The 18,880-nt window shown below is 55.9% G+C and overlaps 3 protein-coding genes across 6 annotated transcripts in view; 1 reads left to right on the top strand and 2 right to left on the bottom strand.

The window, feature by feature from the left end:
- The first annotated feature begins 262 nt into the window (after positions 1-262).
- PRICKLE3 (prickle planar cell polarity protein 3) lies at positions 263-9,464 on the top strand. Of its 4 annotated transcripts, none has more exons than XM_006097195.3 (9): positions 263-393; positions 1,570-1,655; positions 2,383-2,566; positions 5,177-5,290; positions 5,598-5,735; positions 6,438-6,641; positions 6,731-6,917; positions 7,975-8,274; positions 8,824-9,464. In XM_006097195.3, the coding sequence occupies exons 1-9, from the start codon at positions 352-354 to the stop codon at positions 9,384-9,386; spliced, it is 1,818 nt and encodes a 605-aa protein (XP_006097257.1). In that variant the 5' UTR covers positions 263-351; the 3' UTR covers positions 9,387-9,464. The 4 variants fall into 4 exon arrangements, with proteins under 4 accessions (XP_006097257.1, XP_014318492.1, XP_023616706.1 ...); XM_023760937.1 differs by lacking the exon at positions 263-393 and adding an exon at positions 407-632; XM_014463006.2 differs by lacking the exon at positions 5,177-5,290.
- A 141-nt stretch (positions 9,465-9,605) lies between these two features.
- Positions 9,606-12,686, bottom strand: PLP2 (proteolipid protein 2). The gene is made up of 5 exons (XM_006097193.3): positions 12,482-12,686; positions 11,054-11,206; positions 10,853-10,948; positions 10,250-10,340; positions 9,606-10,020 (listed from the first exon to the last, which is right to left on the bottom strand). The coding sequence occupies exons 1-5, from the start codon at positions 12,575-12,577 to the stop codon at positions 9,998-10,000; spliced, it is 459 nt and encodes a 152-aa protein (XP_006097255.1). The 5' UTR covers positions 12,578-12,686; the 3' UTR covers positions 9,606-9,997.
- A 3,266-nt stretch (positions 12,687-15,952) lies between these two features.
- Positions 15,953-18,880, bottom strand: part of MAGIX (MAGI family member, X-linked) — a 3,932-nt gene continuing 1,004 nt past the window's right edge. The window contains exons 2-6 of the mRNA XM_006097231.3: positions 18,486-18,631; positions 17,690-17,773; positions 17,377-17,613; positions 17,127-17,298; positions 15,953-16,466 (exon numbers count right to left, since the gene is read on the bottom strand). Coding sequence (XP_006097293.2) covers positions 16,162-16,466; positions 17,127-17,298; positions 17,377-17,613; positions 17,690-17,773; positions 18,486-18,631 — 944 coding nt within the window. The 3' untranslated portion in view covers positions 15,953-16,161. The remainder of the gene's footprint in view (positions 16,467-17,126; positions 17,299-17,376; positions 17,614-17,689; positions 17,774-18,485; positions 18,632-18,880) is intronic.

The following is an 18,880-nucleotide window of genomic DNA, read 5'->3' as shown; positions in this document are numbered from 1 at the left end:
GACAGTCAGATCGCCACTACCAAGTCTCCCTCCTCCACTACAGAGCTTTCAATCCCTAAAATATCCTGTGAGAGGCCATATGGCACCTCGGGTTTCTGGGGCGCGCCGCAGCAGGGCAGGGGAGCTCTCCCGCACAGCGTTCCTGGGATGCGTGCCCTTCACCTCTAGGCAGGGGGCGCCTTGGCCCGGGAGAGACAGCAGGCCCAGGGGCGGGCGCTGCGGGGCGCGCTCCTCCCCTGGCCGGTGTCAGGTTTACGGAACAGAGCTTCCAGGCAGGACGCGCGGTGGCCTGACGGACGCGAGAATTCCTTTCGCCTGACCCGGCCCGTCCTGACCCTGCCCGGGCGCGCCATGTTCGCGCGTGGGTCCCGGAGGCGTCGCTCCGGGCGCGCGGTGAGCGAGACTCAGGGCCTCGGCGGGGGTCAGGGGTAAACTGAGGCCCAGGAGAGGGGGCAAGGGATAGGGATAGCGAAGAGGCGCTCCACGGAGGGTTTGGGAATCCCCATCCCCAGAATTCCCAGACCGGAGGGGCTGGGGCTGCTGGAAGCGTGTAGGTGAAGGAAGATGGAAATCTGGTGGCCCACGCTCCCTAATCACCTCTTCGCACACCTTTAGCAGCACTCAAAGACCTGGTGTGTTTCCCTCTCGTGTGAATTATGGGAGGGGTCTCTGAGGGCCAAAAGATTGGGTCTTGGGTTCCTGGATCGAGCAGGGACCTTTTGAGCTTCTGAGGGAAGGAACCTCGCCCTGTACCTTGGCGGAAGGTGAACTAAAGAGTGAGGTCCTACACTCCAGGGGTGCCGGGATACTGAGAGTCAAGGGATTGGGATTTGGGGTGAGAAGGCTTCCAGGCTTCCACTTGAGCAGAGAGCCTTTGACTTCCTAGATAGGAGGGTCTCTCTCTTTCTTTGGCGGGGTTCTCTAGGTGGGGCCTGGATTTGGTGGTTCAGAGGAGTGAATAGTCCTAGGATATGAGGGGTAAGAGCCAAGGCTTCTTGAGGGTGTCTGAATGGATGGGGGCCTCCTGTTCCATTGCAGGAGGGTCTCCAGTCCCTTGGGTGAAACCAGGGTTTGGGGGAGGGGTTCCTGTGTAGATCCCAGGTAAGGATGACGTCTTAGACTTCTACCCTGTGGAACTGGAGTGCTGCTGGTGTCGTGGATGGAGAGGGGGCCTAGATGAAGCCTGGAGTAGACACCCAGATTAGGGACTCTGCCCTGACTGGGGAGAGTACTCTGAGTTCTGGAGGAGGTGTTTAAGACCTGGAGGAGTCAGTGGCTGCGGGGAGGTGTCCCGGCTGGGTGTGAGGAGTTGGAGGCTGGCCTGGGGAGGGGAGTTCCCTGAAAAGGAGGCATAGAGGGAGGTGGCCTCAGCTGCCCCGCCTCTGCCTCTGTTGTGTCCCCCTCCCCCGAGTTCTGTGTGCTGCCCCAGCCTGCCCAGCGCTACCCAGGTAGGACAGGCCCCAGCGTGCGGTCTCCAGCCTTGGAGTGGAGAGGCGGGCTCTAACTTCTCCCTCCCTGCCCCCGCGCCCGCCCCTGCGGGGTCCCCGCGTCTGCCCCCGCCTACTACAGCCTCCCGAGGCAGAGGACCCAGACCGTGGCCAGCCCTGCAACTCCTGCAGGGAGCAGTGCCCTGGCTTTCTGCTGCATGGCTGGAGGTAGGTGACCATCCCAGGGCCTTGCCTTTGTCAGGGCTCCACCCTCAGGAGGGAAACCCTCAGAGACTTAAGCCACGCCCTTGGCTTGACCGTGGTCCACAGAGGAAGCTCAATCAGGGAAAAAGCCTCACGCTCTGATTCAGAGCCCCGCCCCCTGACTCATTCCCTATTGTCTGGTTCCCAGGAGAGCTCCACCCACGACACAGCCCCGCCCCAGAAGTGTCCTTCCTCCAGCCTGAGTCCTATCCCTAGGGAGACCTTTGGTCCTCCACCCCCCTTCTTGAGTTTGGAACTCCTCTCCCAGACCCCTGTGCCCTAACTCCTGGAGCTCGATACCCCAAACAACCCATAATGTACTACAGACAGAGCCCTATCCGAAAGTTCTGAGGCTCAATACAGGCTAGAGCCCACCTCCAGGGAAAGTTCCCCAAAAAATGTCCAGAGCCTCTCCTGAGGGGCAGCCCCTAGATGTATAACTCCAATCTCAGACTCAGAACCCCAGCCCTACTCAGGCCCAAGTCCCAGAGCTGAAAGTCAGAGCTGGCCTTGAGACCCCACAGCTCCATCTCTTCACCTCCTCCACCCAGGCTCACAGCCCCACCCCCAGGCCCAGAATCCTTTGGGGTGATCATCTGCATGTCCCTGCCCCTCAGTTGGACTTTCTTGGGCTGTCAAAGGGTCCAAGTGGGCTACCCTTAGTAATTGACCCCCATCCTGGCCCCCTCAGAAAGATCTGCCAGCACTGCAAATGCCCTCGGGAGGAGCATGCTGTGCACGCAGTGCCTGTGGACCTGGAACGCATCATGTGTCGGCTCATCTCAGACTTCCAGCGCCACTCCATCTCCGATGATGACTCGGGCTGTGCCTCAGAGGAATATGCCTGGGTGCCCCCTGGTCTCAAGCCGGAGCAGGTGACCAAAAGGCACCATCCACTGTTGCTCTCCAGTGGGTGCACACACACTCAAGTAGAAACCTATTTCTGGGGCAACACTAGGGTGTGTGGTTAGACTGTGCCTATCTTTCTGACCCCTCTGAGATCTAGAGGTGATCAGCCCCCCAAAACTTGAAGGAAACCCTGAGAGATCACTGGGCCAGTTCCTCGGGCCTGTTCACCCATTCCTGTTCTACCCCTTACCTCAGGGCTTATCGTAGCACTTCATTCACATCTCCATTGATTAACCCGTTCAACAGTTATTGAGCACCTACTGCATGTCAGACACTGTTCTAGGTGCTGTGAGGACACAGCAGTGAACAAAATACAATATATATATATATATACTTAGAGGCCTGGTGCATGAAATTCGTGCAGGGGGGGATGGGGTTGGTCCCTCAGCCCGGCCTGCACCCTCTCACAATCTGGGACCGCTGGCTCCTAACCGCTCGCCTCTCTGCCTGCCTGATTGGCCCTAACCGCCTCTGCCTGCTGGCCTGATGCCTCTAACTGCTCTCCCCTGCCGGCCTGATCATCCCTAACCACTGCCATCCTGCTGTGTGTGTGGGTCCTGGGTGCAGGTATCTGGCTCCCTCCTGTCAGAGTCTAGGGCACACTGGAGGACCCAGAGTCAAGTCCCCACCCATGCATGTGCGCCTCTAAATCGCGAGAGACCCAGACCTAGCCGGCCCCACCCCCATGCTGGGTGGGGATGCAGCGTCAGTCACATCCCCAGCTGGCGCCAGGCGGGGATGCAGCCTCCTGCTGATCGGTCGTTACGGTGTGAGGGCATGATGACCATTTGCATACTAATTATATATATATATATATGCATACTAATATATATATATATCCATGTAGAGGTTAAATTCCTGAGGGGAGCCAATAATGTCATATAGTGTAAGGTCTATGGATTAAAGAAAAGCAGGGAAGTTGGGGGGTGGAGAGAGATGTTAGGATTGTAAATAGGGTGTCCAGGTAAACCTTTGTGAGAATATGATGTTTGAGCTTCCTGAAGGACATGAGAGTGAACCATGCAGAAATACTAGGTTAGAGAGATCTAGAGAAATGGAATAGCTAATGCAAAGGTCCTGAGGCAGGAGTGTTCTTGGCATGTATGAGGAACAGTGAGAATACCAGTACACTGGAGCAGAGTGAGCAACAAGGAGAGTGATGAGGTGGAGGTGGGGTCAGAGAGGTGGCGGGGACATGGAGAGGACTTGGACTTCTACTCTGAATGAGGGAGAAGCCACAAGAGATTTGTGAGCAGAGAAGGGATATGATTTGTCTTAGGATTTAATGCAGAGGTTCTCAACCTGTGGGTCACGACCCCTTTGGGGGTTGAACGACCCTTTCACAGGGGTCGCCTAAGACCATCGGAAAACACATATACAATTACATATTGTTTTTGTGATTAATCACTATGCTTTAATTATGTTCAATTTGTAACAATGAAATTAGGGTCACCACAACATGAGGAACTGTATTAAAGGGTCGCGGCATTAGGAAGGTTGAGAACCACTGATTTAATGGGATCCCTCTGGCTGGCAAGTGTAGAACAGACTGTAGGAGTGAGGGTGGAAGCAGGGTACCAATGAAAGTGAGAGCACTTCAATAGCCTAGGTGGCTGATGATGGTGCTGGCAGTAGAAGGAGTAAGTAGTGGTCAGATTCCAGTTGTAATTTTAAAGTAAAGCTGAGAGATTTGTTTGTGGATGTGAGAGAGAAAGGAGTCAAAGATGACTTTAAAGGTGGATGGATCAGACCAAGGCAGGAGCATGTTGGAGGTCTAAGAGCATAAGTTTGGTTTGGGCATCTGGAGTTTGAGGTACCCATTAGACATCTGAGTGGCCACTTTGCTTGGAACTCAAGGGAGAGATCATAGAGCTGGAGGCATGCATTCGTGAGGCCTTAGCCATGAGATGGACTTATGGTAGTCATGAGGTTCCAAGGGAGTGAAGGGAGACAGAGGCAAGAGGACCAAGGTGTGAGACTGAGGACCCTCCCACATTTAAGGGCCACTTAGTTGAAGAACTAAAAGAAGAACAGAGAAGGAGAAGCCAATAGGTTTCCTTTTGGTAAGAGGAAACCCAGGACAGTGTGATGTCCTGGAAGCCAAGGGAACACAGTGTTTCCAGGAAGTCATTAGCTATGTCCAGTGCTACTGATGGGTCAAGTTGGATGAGAACTGAGACCTGAACAATTACTTTAACAGTGTGAACGTCATCAATGACCCTGACAGGAACAGCTTTAGAGGAAGGGCAGGGAAGGCTGACTGGAGTGGGGTCTAGAGAGACTGGGAGGAGGGGAAGTGGAAACAATAAGTGCACACAGCTCTTTTGAGGAATTTTGCTGTAAGGGAAGGAGAAGCAGTAGCAGGAGGGAAAAGTGGGGTCAACATGAGCGAACTCTTGACATGTTTGGGAGGTGACAGGAATGATCCAGCCCTTAGGAAGAAGAGATGGGGGGAGTCAGTAGACATTTCCTTCTGATGATTTTAATTTTCTCAGAGAAGTAGGGACCCACCATCCCACTGCATTCCAATCACCCCTCGTCTCAGTTGTTTTCTCCCATCCCCCATGTCCTCCCAGGTATACCAATTTTTCAGCTGCCTCCCAGAGGACAAGGTCCCCTACGTCAACAGTCCCGGGGAAAAATACAGGATCAAGCAGCTGCTGCACCAGCTTCCCCCACACGACAGTGAGGTGAGGAGAGAGAAGACAGAAAGGGCATGTCAGGTAGGGGGCACAGCCTGGGCAAATGCCTCACAGCTGGAAAGAAATGGGCAGGATCAGAGGTGAGCTGATCTGAGATGAAAGGTCTGAAGGGCAGGGGACATTCCTTGGCAAAACCACTCGTGGGACTTGGGAGAGATCGGGGATGGGTATTTCAGGCAGGAAGCACCATCTATACAGAGGCATTGAAGTAAACTTTTTGAGCATGGAGGAAATTTGAAAGGGGGTTGGGGGGCAGACAACTGGGGAGGCGCCTGTTTGACCCTCACTACCTCAGGCCCAGTACTGCACGGCACTGGTAGAGGAAGAGAAGAAAGAGCTCAGAGCCTTCAGCCAGCAGCGGAAACGGGAGAACCTGGGGCGTGGCACTGTGCGCATCTTCCCAGTGACCATCACTGGGGCCATCTGTGAGGAGGTGAGCCATGAAAGGCCTCGGCGGGTGAGTGGTGCCTTTGCTCCAAGCCCTGGGTTGCAGGACCCAAGTCCCTATCCCACTGTTAGGCAGGGACCGCCTCTAAGGCCTTCCTGGCCAGCGATGTCTGTGTGTAGGGCTCCCTGGTAGATGGGACTTGTTCCTCAGATCCCTCTGTTGGGTTGGGTCTGTCTCTAAGGAGGCCCCAATGGACCTTCTCTATTCGTTTCCTGCCCTCCACACGGTGGATGTGGGGCTCTCTGTCTGATCCTCTTGTGGTGGAGACTTGTCCTTAAGAACCCACCCACAGTGGCAGGGCCTGTCTCTAGAGCCAGGTGGTGGGTGGGATTTATCTCTAAAGCACCCTCCCCTCCGTGGTTGGAGCCTGACCTTACATCCTACTGTTAGGTGAGGTCTGTTGCTAAGGTTCCCCCTGGGCCTGGCCTGGCTCTGTGGTTTCAAGACCTCCTTTAAGGCCACCCACGATGAGTAGGGCCTGTCTCTAAGGTTTCCCACAGACACAGGGTCAGTTTCTAAGGCACTTTCCTCCCCCCATGTAGGCAGGCCCTGTCTCAAAGTTACCCTGTGGGTAAGGCCAGTCACAAAGGTCTGCCATGGGGAAGGCCCTAGTATGATACACACCTTGGCTGATCCCCCATCTAACTATGTTGGTGAGGGTAACCGTGCCTATCTGTCATCTGGCAGTGCGGGAAGCAGATCGGAGGTGGAGACATCGCGGTGTTTGCCAGCCGAGCAGGCCTGGGTGCCTGCTGGCACCCTCAGTGCTTTGTGTGCTCCACCTGCCGGGAGCTGCTGGTGGATCTCATCTACTTCTACCATGCTGGCAAGGTCTACTGTGGTCGCCACCATGCCGAACGCCTGCGTCCACGCTGCCAAGCCTGTGATGAGGTGATGCCTTACTGCCCAGGGGAGGGAGCAGAGGGCGGGCAGGGCCAGGGAAGGCCCTGCTGACGGCCACAGATGTCCTGCACCCCCAGATCATCTTCTCCCCTGAGTGCACGGAGGCCGAGGGCCGGCACTGGCATATGGGTCACTTCTGCTGCTTCGAGTGTGAAGCATCCCTAGGAGGGCAGCGCTACGTCATGCGCCAGAGCCGTCCTCACTGCTGCGCCTGCTACGAGGCCCGCCATGCGGAGTACTGTGACGGCTGTGGGGAGCACATCGGTGGGTGAACATGGCATTGGGTAGGGGGATGGATTAACATCTCGGCCACAACCCCCTGCCCCCTCCATTCTTTCTGTCCTCCAGGTCCTGCCACCATTATCCCCATACTTTCAGTCTAGCCCAAGCACCATAGCCCTATACCTTTCACTGCAGGTCCCATCACTGATATCCCCCATCCGGCCATACTTTCTAAACCTTCCTACACAGTACTAGGCACCATTACACATTTGGGCCCACCTCCAGAGTGCCCTCTAATTCCCAGTACCCCAGAGCTACCCTGTTGGCCTAGCTCCTATGCTCCTAAGCTGTACCCTATTCTCTAAGACTCTCCATCAACCTAGCTCAGTGATTTTCAACTCGTGTGCGGCAAGAGTTTTTAAAAGCATGCATTGCCTAACTAATTAGTCAGGGGCACTGACCTCTTTTCCCTTAGTTTGTAAAAAAAAAAAAAAAAAAAGGACAACAGCCAACACAGCAATAGCCGTCTGGTGTGAATGAATCAAAATTATACCTATTTTTTGTCAGATCAGCAAAAAATATGTTTGGTGTGCTGCAGAAGTTTAGTAATTAGTTTTTGTGTGCCATGAGATGAAAAAGGTTGAAAATCGCTGGCCTAGGTACATCATACTTTCTACCACACCCTGCTCTCTAAGATTCACTTCTTTCCCACCAAGGCCACGCCCTACCATGCCCTGTCCGCACACGCAGGCCTCTTTAAATCCACTGTCCTTCCATCTGAAGTCACCTTACTGTCTAAGCCTGATTCACAGCTTAGAGTCCAGTGCCCAGTTCCCACTCTGGGAGGGAGGACCCTGGGAAAGAAAGAGTAGGGGAGAAGGAGATGTTAATCAGCCAGTTTGAGGTACCCTGGGGTGAGGACCAAACCTGGGATTTCCTGTTTTCTCCAAAGGGCGCCATTTTGGAGAGGTGGGGGGTAGGAGGAGTCTTGGGGTACCCTGCTTCAGATTCCTGCTCTCTTCAGAAGGGCCCCATTTGAGCAGGGTGGGACATGCTGGGGGGCTCTGTCTTAGTTTCCCCCTTCACGGTGTCCCCGCAGGCCTGGACCAGGGCCAGATGGCTTATGAGGGCCAGCATTGGCACGCCTCAGACCGCTGCTTCTGCTGTAGTCGCTGCGGGCGAGCCCTGCTGGGTCACCCCTTTCTGCCACGCCGGGGCCTAATCTTCTGCTCTCGAGCCTGCAGCCTGGGGTCCGAGCCCACGGACTCCGGGCCTGGCCGCCGCAGCTGGAGCGCGGGCACAGTCTCCGCACCCCTCGAAGCCTCCACAGCCTCTTTCTCTGCTGTGGAGGGGCCGTCGGAGACCTCCACCAAAGGCACCAGCACTGAGGTCGAGCCTGGTTAGTTAACCCTGGAGTCCTGCCCAGCCCCTCTGAGTCCCTCCCCTACCAACCCCTGGTCCCTCGGGGGTGACTCGCCCAGTCCCTTCACCTGCTGTACCCATGGCCCCGCCCCCAAACCATCCCAGGCTTGGGCTGCACCCAAACTACACCTCCTCTTGAACCCTGTCCGCTCCCTTCTATACAAGGCCCTCCCCTACCTCAACTGGTACCTGCCTCAGCCCAAGTTCCTCCTCCTTTTCTCCAAACCCTGTACCCTCCACCCTATCGAAAATCTAATCTGCTCCAGCCTATGCCACGCCCCTTCCACCAGAAGCCACGCCCCCTCACCCACCCAGTCCTGCTCCTCCAGCATTCCAACCTCCCTCCCCTCCACTCAGAGCCTGTCCCAGGCCTCCGATTTCCCGGACTCCCTACTTCGCTGCCCTCTCCGACCCCTGCCCCCACTTTCCCAGTCCTGATGGAAAGGGGAAAGGAGAAGGCCCTTCTACAGGGCTCCTCTGGGAGGAGGCAGATACATACGGGGATTCCCTCCATCTCTCTTTCCAGCTGCGGGCCCCGAGGAGCCCACCCGCTTTCTGAGAGGGGCCCCTCACCGCCACTCCATGCCCGAGCTGGGGCTCCGCAGCGCCCCCGAGCCACCCCCAGGGACCCCCGGCCATTTGGACCCTGAAGATGATTCTTTCAGTCGCCAAAGTGCCCCTCGAGTCAGCTTCCGGGAACCTCTGGTGTCTGATGGAGGCCCTCGGCGGACCCTGAGTGCGCCTCCAGCTCAGCGCCGCAGGCCTCGCAGTCCCCCTCCCAAGGCCCCCACACGTCGCCGCCACCATCATCACCGCAGACGCAGGTCTGGCAGACTTCACCATCAATGTAACTTAGGATCGGACTCCGAATCTTGCTCCAGCTCCCCCTCCAGCTCCAGTTCAGAGTCCTCGGAGGATGATGGCTTCTTCCTGGGGGAACGCATCCCACTGCCCCCACACCTGACCAGGCCCCTGTCTGCTCAGGACACTGCAACAAAGACCCCCAACTCTCCATCTCCAATGGTCCCCGAGAACTCGGGGCCAGGGACGCCTCGCCAGGCCAGAGACAAGAACTGCATAGTGGCTTGAAGGCGAGGCTGTCCTGGAGGGCTCCATTTCTCCACTCTCGAGACTTGAGAATAAATCCCCTTCCTTTCTACCTCCGTACTATTGAAGTGTCTTAATATTTGGTGTAAAACAGGCCTGGCTTCTTTACCTCTTTGCTCCAGCTGCTTCCCTTCCCTATTTTCCCCCTCCTGATGCTTGAGATATCCACATTTGATCAAAGGATTAACTTATTCATTACCATATATTCTAACAATCTGTTTATTATTTATTCATATTTATCCCTCCACAGAACCACCTCCCACACTGAGGTTATTTGCAGTGTGTCACAACCTGGGGCCTGGAGTCTGAAGCTGAAGCACCCTTCTCCCTCATTTTGCGGTTTAGGTGGGGGCATAGTTCTGGCAGAACTAGTGTCTGCTTCTAGATACTTCAGTAGGGGAACCTAGGCACACCCATAAAGGTGGCCACACCCAGGAGGGTTGATTGGCAGGCTGGAAGACAAATTCTTCAGATAAAGGCACTTTTACCTCAATAGGAGGCTGGGAGTTGGCTAGGAGTGTTTGTAGGGGTGGGGAGCAGTGATTTCCATGGAAGTTATTTGCAGGTTGCAGAGAGAAATCAAGGAAGTTCACCTACACCGGGCCATCTGTAGGGCCTGCAAGTGAGGAAAAGAGAGAAAGCAGGTTGGATCCATATGCCCACTTTACAAACAAGAATACTGAAGCGTATGGTGCTTGTTGGTACTAAAGCCATAAGTAGCAATAAGGGACAGAGCTGGCATTCATGCCCTGGGGAGTCCCCTTTCCTTCTCTCAACCTCCTCAACAACACCCCCTTACACACACACACACACACACACACACACACACACACACACTTACTTACCAGTAGGGGCTGCTGTATGTCTTTGCTTCTTCAAGGGGAAAGTGAAATAGGCATCATAGCCAAAGAGGCACGCAGCAATTAGGCCCACCACCTGGAAGTGGGGATGAAAGTGAGGGGCGTTGGATTAGGCTGGTCAGCCTACTCAGCCTCTTTACCTCCATGTATCTACTACCTCCGGTGACTGCCCCATGAAGGGATGGCGACTAAAGCCCCAGGTTGGGAAGCCAGAGAGCCCCAGGAAAAGGTCAGGAAACTGGACTCTACCCCAACTCTCCCTTCTCCTAGTACTGCTCAACTCAGGAGAGCCACGTGGTGGCCCCACATATAAGTGGCACCATTCCCAGTGCACATGTGAAACAAAGTTCTAGCAGATGGCAGTCTAGCGTGTTGACAAAGATACTGTGTCAGGCCAGGGATGGCCCTTTACAGCAAATATTGATCTTGAGAGGAAATCAAGGGTCTGGCCAGACTTTCCTGCAGACCCTGAGGACAAGTGTGGCCTGTTGTGGATCATACACTTTCTGCCAGAAGCAGAGACAGAAATGGCCCCTAGATCCTCAAATCTCTGTGTGTGTGTGTGTGTGTGTGTGTGTGTGTCTTTACCCCGGCGATGATTTTGGAGCTGTTATTGTGCTCCACGAGCACAATGATGGAGATGATCAGGTAGAGGATGGCCGCTATGAGGGTTCGGAAGAAATCCTGTAAGGAGTAGAGAGAGCAGGGAAGTCAGCATCCAGAGTTCCCAGGACAATCCCAGGTGCTGAGGCCCCTCCCTAGCCTAGCCACTTCTGTCCCCTTTCTCACACTCCAAGGCCAGTTGATGATCCCTATCCTGGTGTTCAGGTCACACATGTAGATGACATAGAAGACAGCAGCAAGGACCATCTCAACCACTGACAGAGAGACGTACGCTGATGTGGAAGCGATGAAGCAGATCAGAATCACCAGGCACAGTATCTGGAAGGATGACATGAGGAAGGGGACCTCCATCAACTCCCTGGGCTGAGGGGATGGGTTAAAATCAGGGGTCTCTTGGCCCAACCGGCATGGCTCAGTGGTTGAGCATCGACCTATGAACCAGGAGGTCACAGTTTGATTCCCAGTCAGAGCACATGCCCCAGTTGCAGGCTCAATCCCCAGTGTGGAGCGTGCAGGAGGCAGCCAATCAATGATTCTCTCTCATCATTGATGTTTCTATCTCTTTCTCCCTCTCCTTTCCTCTCTGAAATCAATACAAATATATCTTTTAAAAAATCAGGGGTCTCAAACTCAAATGCCTACCAGGACATCTGGGAAGATGACAAATAATCATAGCTAAACACTTACTGTGTGCTCATTGTGTTCCCAACATTGTTCTAAGAGCTGTACAAGTATTAACTCACTTAATCATCCCTACAACCTAATAAGCTGGGTACTATTATTAGTATCTTTATTTTATAGATGAGAAAAGTGAAACAGATATTAAGTGACTTGCCCAGGGTCACCCAGCTAGGAAGGGTAGAGTTGGGTGCCTCGGTTTCCCCTTTTCCCTTCTAAGATAGGGGCGGCCTGCTGGGAGTGGCCCCGCCAGGTGTTTTGTGAGCAGTGCTGGAGCCAGCCTGGGGCGGGCAGGACGTGCAGTTCCCCAGGCAACCCCTTTGGGAAGCAGTGAGAGTGACACCAGAGGGGCAGGGCTCCGGTTAAAGGCACCGCACCCTTTCACAAGTGACTCAAATGCGGCGTCCACTTTGAGGGGGGGGGGGGAGCAGCTAAGGCCCTCCCGCCCCACCACAGAAGGGCCAGAAAGAACCATTGAACGGCTGGGCGCCCAACCCGGAGGACTAGCTCGGGGCTCCACCCCAACAGGCCCCGCCCCTGGGCGTCCCGCCAGCCCGCCCGACAGCGCTCGGGCCGCGCCACGCCCTGCCACAGGAGGTCCCCCGCCTCCCAGCCCCCTAGGACCCTTCCGTTGAGCCCACAGATGAGTCCACGCGGTCTCCCTCCACTGCGCTCCCCATTTGCACCATGGACCCCTGGCCTCACCCCGTGGCCCAGCAACTCCCGACCACCTTCTCCAAACCCCACCGACTCGCCCTGCGCCCCTGGTTTCGGGCCTCGGCCACTAACCCACTTCCCCCGTCCCTCTGCCCAGCACCCGCGGCCACGCGCCTTCCTCAGCCTGGGCTGCCGGGTTCCGCGTGATCCAGCCACTCCACCCCGCCCTTGCCCACCCGCCAGTCCCGGGACTCTCACAATCTCAGCAAACAGAAGAATTCCCTTGCGGGTGCGCGCGAAGTTGGTGCAGGCGGCCCAGCAGCCGGGGGCCGAGAAGCGCTCGGAGTCCGCCATGGCGTGGGCCGGAGTCCCTGGGGGCGCGGACGATCTGCTCGGTTTCTCGTGGGTTCGTGGACACTGCACACCCAGCCGTCTTGCCCTCCGTTTGGCCGGGAAGGGGGCCCTGGGGCGAAGGAGGGAGTGAATCACCAAGCCAAGCAGAAGCGGGCGGGGCCTGAGGGGGCCGGGCCAGGTGGCTGCCGCCCCGGAAGCCCCCTCGCCCCGCCCGCCAAGGATCGTCCCCACCCGGAGCGCAGCCACCCGGGGCGCCCCATCTCCGGAGGTGCCAGCCTTTGAGACTTGGCACTTCGGGGTACCTTGAAAGGTAATGGTGAAACCCTTTGCCCTTTTAGAATGCAATGTTCCCAGGGCTGCCTCAACTCAGAACCCAGGGGAGTTTGCCTTTGGGAAGGATTGACTGGGTTTCCTTAGCTGTAAACAAACAAACAAACAAACGGTGGAGGCCCTGGTGAAACCCAGGTCTGTTGCCAGAATTCGGAATATTTCGAATTTTGGAAAATTTTCCCAGTGCAACCCTAGCTGGATTGGCTAAGCGTCAGCCTGCGGACTGAAAGGATTGCAGGCTTGATCCCCAGTAGGGGAGAAGCAGCTAATCAATGATTCTCTCTCATCATTGATATTTTCTCTCTCTCTGCCCCTCTCCCTTCCTCTCTGAAATCAATAAAAATATATTTTAAAAAATATTTTCCCAGTGCATATACGGTGTATTAACAGTCAGTGGTGGGTGAAACTGCCGTGTGTGTGTGTGTGTGTGTGTGTGTGTGTGTGTGTGTTAAGCATTTTAATATTTCCTCAAGCAAAGGCGTGGACTTTCACTATAAGTGGAATAAAGTAGGACAGAAAAGTGTGCCTCATTAAGCCAGATCCGGTTTTGTAACAAATGGTTCCAAACTGTGGGGAAACTCGGTTTCCAGAGCTGTGGGGACTTGGGAATTGCAGATAAAGGATCTCGGACGTGGAATAAACCTCTTGGCAGTGATGGGAATCGGACTGCAGTGGTGCACAGGCCGAGAGGAAACAGGGCCTGGTGAGCATCTGCTCAGTGAACGGGGGCAAACACTGTGAATAGTGTTCCAGCTCAGGGTGTGTCTGATACTCTGTTCTGCAATCCTAGGGAAGTCTGCTTTTCCGGTTCTGAGGCAAGGGGCTGTCAGCCCAGCCCTCGATGAAGAATGGAAAAGGAACAGGAGTTTTATTGCTGGGAGCTTGGCCAAGATGGGGGGAAGGCTCTTGGGGTGCCAGGCAGGGTGACAAGGCTGACAGCCTTTGGAGAGTGTGTTGCCCTGAGCAAGTAATTTCTCCTGATTCAGCCTGGGTTTCTGCATGTGAGACAGGCACCTGGTTAGGTGTGCTGGGAGCACACTCTCTAGACTGGACATTGGTTTTTATTTTCAGCTCATTTGAGGAGAGAGCTGTGGCTGGAAGGCCAGGATAGTTCAACCGAAGGGCTTTCACGCTTTCCTTCCCTTAGGCTCTGGTCCCTCAAAACCAAAGAAGGGCCTCCCCTCTTTCAGCCCTGTGAAAGAGTGATTGGGTAGCAGAAGGGGTGGATGAAGCATACTTCCCTAGGGCTCAGTGTGTGCTTTCCAACTGTGTGAAGACTGAAGACGTGCTGTGCTTGAGTTTCTAGAACATAACATACTCTGCTCTTCATTGGGGCCTTTGCACCTGATGTTCCTGATGCTGTCAACACACTTGTCCCAGTTCTTTATACATCTCGCTTCCAGTCATTCAGGTCTCAGCTCAAGTGTTATGTCTTCAAAGAGGCCAGCAACCCACCATAATTACCTTCCCCAACATAACCTCCTTTTGCTGTCTTCATAACTCTCCCTTCTTTCTGATATTATTCATTTTCTTGACTGTTCTGACATGTCTGCCCCCCAGCACACCAACTACACAGGGATTAAAATCTTTGTTTTCCCCCCAACATCTCCCCAGTGCCTATCGCACACAGCACAAGGTAAACAGTTGGAGTCCATTAGTACTTGTCAAATACAGGTGAGATTAAGGCTTGGGAATCAGGCCTTCATTAGATCTCGTTTCGACAACCCCTCCCCCAGCCATATACAGTGGGGCCTTGACTTACAAGTGTCCCGACTAACGAGTTTTTTGAGATACCAGCTGTCTCTCCGCCGATATTTTGCATTGAGTTGATAGAGTAATTTGAGTTAACGAGCTCCTTAATGAGCTCGGTCCCGGAACGAATTAAACTCGTAAGTGAAGGCCCCACTGTATAGTCTTTGGGCCTCACTTCCCTCCCCTATGAAATAGGCATATCATATAGATGTGTAACCTGATGGATACAGAAGAAGTGAAGCCAGTAGCCCGGGATAAGCTAAGTAAATGGTGGCTTGGGTTACTATTATTAGTCTCCTGAGCTGGGCTCAGGAGGCCTTTCCTTACTTCTGTAGAGCCATACCTAACCCAGCTCTGAGTCAGGGGCAGCGCACGCCCCACAATGTCTACAGTGCTCACCATTCAAGGGTTTACATCTTCACCGCTTTATACCCCAACTCCCAGCCTGGCTTTGCAGGTCCTTCTCGCTTCCCCAGCTTCCCTCTTTGTTGGGGAGATGGGGCCAAGTGTTCAGGATGTGGTAACAGCGAAGGTGACTGGCCATTTCTGGCCTCAACCAGCGCCGGCTTTGGGGCTACCCAGCTCGGAGTCCCGCTGGCCATGGAAGCCTGGGCTTTAGGGCTCTGTTCCCAGGATGGAGGAACTGGCCTCTCCCAGGCCCGGGAACGCCCAGCGTGTGGCATGTGCACACAAGCCCGGCTGCAGTTCGTCGCCATCTAGGGAAGAGGGGGGCGCAGCGCAAAGGTTCTAACAGCTTTTTTTAGCTGGGCCCGCTGACTCACACCTTCCCCGCCCCGCCCGAAAGGGGCCCAGGGCCCCAGCCCTGGCTCTGAAAGTGTCAGGCCGGAAGTGAGAGACCGCAGGTCCCGGCGAAGGAAGCCACCCAGCTCCTAGCCCTGCTATCCGGCCCGCCTTGGAGAGTCTGGGTGATTCAGGGCCAGGGCTGTGGGTAGACTGGTGTACTCTCGCCACAACAGGCCCACCTCTGCATTCCCCACGCCACGCGCAATAATTATCTGAGCCCTGAACACCTCCGAGATGACATCAATGAGTGGATTGAGAAACAGGAGTTGGTGAAGGGAGATGGAACGGGGAGAACCCAGCCAGGCTGAGGACCGGCAGAAGCAGAGACCCCTCTAGAGGCATGAAAGGAACAGTACTTGTCAGTGGTTGCAAGAAGAAGCCCTTCTCACCTCGGGATTGACCCTCCCCCCTCCTTTACCGGGTGGACTGGAGAGCCCCACCCCGCCTAGAGCACCTGGCAAGTCAAGACAGAGCGGACCGATTTATTACCTCCCCCGCCCGAAACAAGAAGTGCAGGCTGGCGGTGAGGGAGGGCCATACCACTGACACCGCGAGGGGAACTCGGGCTGGTCGACTGAACAGCAGGAGGGGGGACGAGGCCAAGTGGCAGTTCTGCTGGCGATGCTAGTGCGCGGCGCACGGAGCCCGCGGGATCCAGGTGGGGCAGTACCAAGTGAGCACGCAGCCGTCAGATATGCTCAGTGCCTCCGCCTTCCAGCTGCCATCTCCAGGGCCAGCTGCGTGGCCGCCGGGACACCCAGAGCCCGCGAGAGCCGTTCCTCGCTCGGCACCAGCCAGGGTCCCGGGGAACCCGGGGATCGGTCGTCTGGGTCCTGCGTGCGGCGCTCCAGAGGAACCACAAGGCCGTCCCCTGCCCCCTCTGGGCTGGGCTCCAGGCTGGGCCGGGTCTTGGGCGTTGTACGGGATTGAGGGTGATCAAGTGGGGAAGCGCTGGCGCTAGGAGACCTCGTAGCCTCTGGTCCCCCAGGATCTGGGCTGCGATCTGGGAATAGTAGGAACGCAGATTAGATTGGGGGGGGTGTATAGAGAGTTGGCCCCTTGCCTGAAGGTGGCCAGAAGACTCCAAATGCTGAGACAGAGACCCCGCCCTTGTAAAAACCTTCCATCAAGGCCTGGACAGGTCCTTCAGGAACGGACACTACCCCTCAGGACACACAGCACCTCCTTTCCAGAGACCCTGCCCCTCCTGGATCCAGAACCCCTCAACCCTCAGAAATCATTTCCCACAACCCCAAAGGAAATCAAACCCTCCATCTAGTCCCTAAAGTCTCCCATTGCACAACCCACTCCTCTACTCCCAACCCTTCCCCTTATGAGCCCTTGTCTTTAGGAACTAGGTCCCCTACCCTCTGCATCGCCTTCCCACTCAGCCTTCCCCTCCTTTGGCCACGCTTCCTTCCGAACACCTGCTTTTTCACCCAAACCCCTTCCTTCTTCCCCCCTCTCAGTACCTTCTCATCCTGGGACCCTCCCCTCCTCACCCCCACTTTTGAGGATGCCATGACCCCCTCACAGACACCAAACTCCCAACCTTCCCCACTGAGACCACCAAACCCTTCTCACCCAGTACCCCAGCCCCTCTATTTTGTGACCCTCTCCTTCCCTTTACAGATCCCAGATCCCTCTCCCCTGGGAAACCCACCATCTCCTTTCCGGGGTCCTCCCCCCCTCTCAGGCTTGCTGGGGTGGGTCTCAAGAGGCCTGCTCAGCACCAGGTGCAGCCGGGGGCCGCCACTGCGAATCCGCTCCACGACTTGGGCGTGGGTGAGACCCTGAGTTGACTCTCCGTTGACTTGAAGCACGAGGTCACCAGCCTGTAAGAGTACAAGGCGAGGGGTGTTGTAGGAAGGGCAGGTGGAGAGCACCCTGACCAAGGAAGAGGGCAGGCTCACCTGCAGGCGACCGCAGCGCTGTGCTGGCCCATCCTTCAGCAGCCCCCGCACTGCCAGGGGAGTGTCCCTGGCCGCATCTCGGCCTCCACTCAGCGTGAGGCCAAAGCCTGCAGAACCGCGAACCAGCTCCACAAAGAACGGACCAGAGGCCTGGGGCGACTTTGAAGCATGACGTGGCTTAATCTGATTCACTTGGGGTGGCCCAGTGGATGTCCCCAAGGTCTCTGACCGACGATGCTAGAGTAAGGACAGGAGTGTACATACATTGCCAGTCTCCCGGCAGGTGGCCTGGATTAGGAGGACTAGGTGGTACCTGGGGCCGGTGTTCCACGAAAGTGGGATTAGGCAGGCGACTGTCCGTGACCTCTATGTCTGCAGAATCCAGATCGCTAATGGCTGGGGGATGAATGGAGGGAATCCAGGGTTGAACTCCATGTAAACTGCCTAGGTCCTGCCTGGTGAGTTACCATTCTAGCCTCATCTCATTGACTTGCCTCTGGACTGCACAGACAGGATTGCCTGCCCATTTAACTAGTCTCCACAGACTGAAATAACTGTCCTGACCCTGATTTAATAACCCCGGCCCTGGCTATTTGAATCATTCCCCACACCTTCCTACCTCCTTCTAATTACACTGGGACCTTGCACCTCATATAAAGCATAGGCCCACCTTGGAGGGTGCAACCCCAGGATTTGACTCCTGAACGTTCCAGGATCCACCCTTTAATAGCCTATAAATCTCAACCAATTCCTGACATTTTGAGATACCAGCCACACTGCATTTATAGGCTCCACCCTCTACACTAGTATTCCAGGCCCGCCGTTAACTTGGTGCTCGCTCTCCACCTTCTCCAGGCCCTGCTTCCTCAGGAATGACATTCAAAGCCTCCCTGATGGGGATCCTCACACCCTCAACTAATCTTCCAACACTCACCTACTGCCTTAACCCTCCCAGTGTCACCTCCTAGGAATATTCTAGGATAACCCAAGGCCCCGCGCCCTCGAATCCCCTTCCAAGACCTGTCCTCCTAACTCACACCAGCCCCCTGGGAGCCCAGCTTCCAGTCCGCCCCCGCTCCCGGCCCCTCACCACCCCCACCTGCACTCACATCTTTGGGGCGCAGACCCAATGTGGCCCCCGCCCTGCGTACCAGCGCCGCCACATCGGCCGCGGCTCTGGCCGCCAGGGGGCGCGCGTCCAGCCGCGCCAGGAACTGCCTAGCGCTGGGGCCCACAGGCTGGGGAGCGCGGCGGCCTGTTCCGGACGGGCGGGGGAGAACGGGTCAGCGAGACCCCGAGCCTCGGCGAACCCCCACACTCCCCGACGTCCGAAGACCTAGAAGGCCCCGCAGGATCCCCGGAGCCGCCCCCCCACTCCCGCGGGAGTTCCGGAGGTCGCCGACTGTCTCCCTCTTATCCCTCCCCCCCACCCCACCCCGCGAGCCTCAGCCTTCGCGGGTACGCGCGTGGACCCCTGCCCGCCTCCACGACATCCCTGGGGACA

Source organism: Myotis lucifugus, unplaced genomic scaffold (assembly GCF_000147115.1).
Source record: "Myotis lucifugus unplaced genomic scaffold, Myoluc2.0 scaffold_196, whole genome shotgun sequence".
Classification (NCBI taxonomy): domain Eukaryota; kingdom Metazoa; phylum Chordata; class Mammalia; order Chiroptera; family Vespertilionidae; genus Myotis; species Myotis lucifugus.
Note: the sequence above shows the minus strand (reverse complement) of the source record. Positions and strands in the feature narration are given on the sequence as shown.

Bases quoted from the DNA above. Each gene is read 5' to 3' on its own strand.
- PRICKLE3 (XM_006097195.3), top strand. From the start codon at position 352: ATGTTCGCGCGTGGGTCCCGGAGGCGTCGCTCCGGGCGCGCG. The intron at 5,291-5,597 runs GTGAGGAGAGAG...TCACTACCTCAG, and splicing joins TTCCCCCACACGACAGTGAG to GCCCAGTACTGCACGGCACT. The intron at 6,918-7,974 runs GTGGGTGAACAT...GTGTCCCCGCAG, and splicing joins CGGCTGTGGGGAGCACATCG to GCCTGGACCAGGGCCAGATG.
- PLP2 (XM_006097193.3), bottom strand. From the start codon at position 12,577: ATGGCGGACTCCGAGCGCTTCTCGGCCCCCGGCTGCTGGGCCGCCTGC. The intron at 11,207-12,481 runs GTGAGAGTCCCG...TCATCCTTCCAG, and splicing joins TTCTTCTGTTTGCTGAGATT to ATACTGTGCCTGGTGATTCT. The intron at 10,341-10,852 runs GTAAAGACACAC...CCCCACTTCCAG, and splicing joins GCTCCAAAATCATCGCCGGG to GTGGTGGGCCTAATTGCTGC.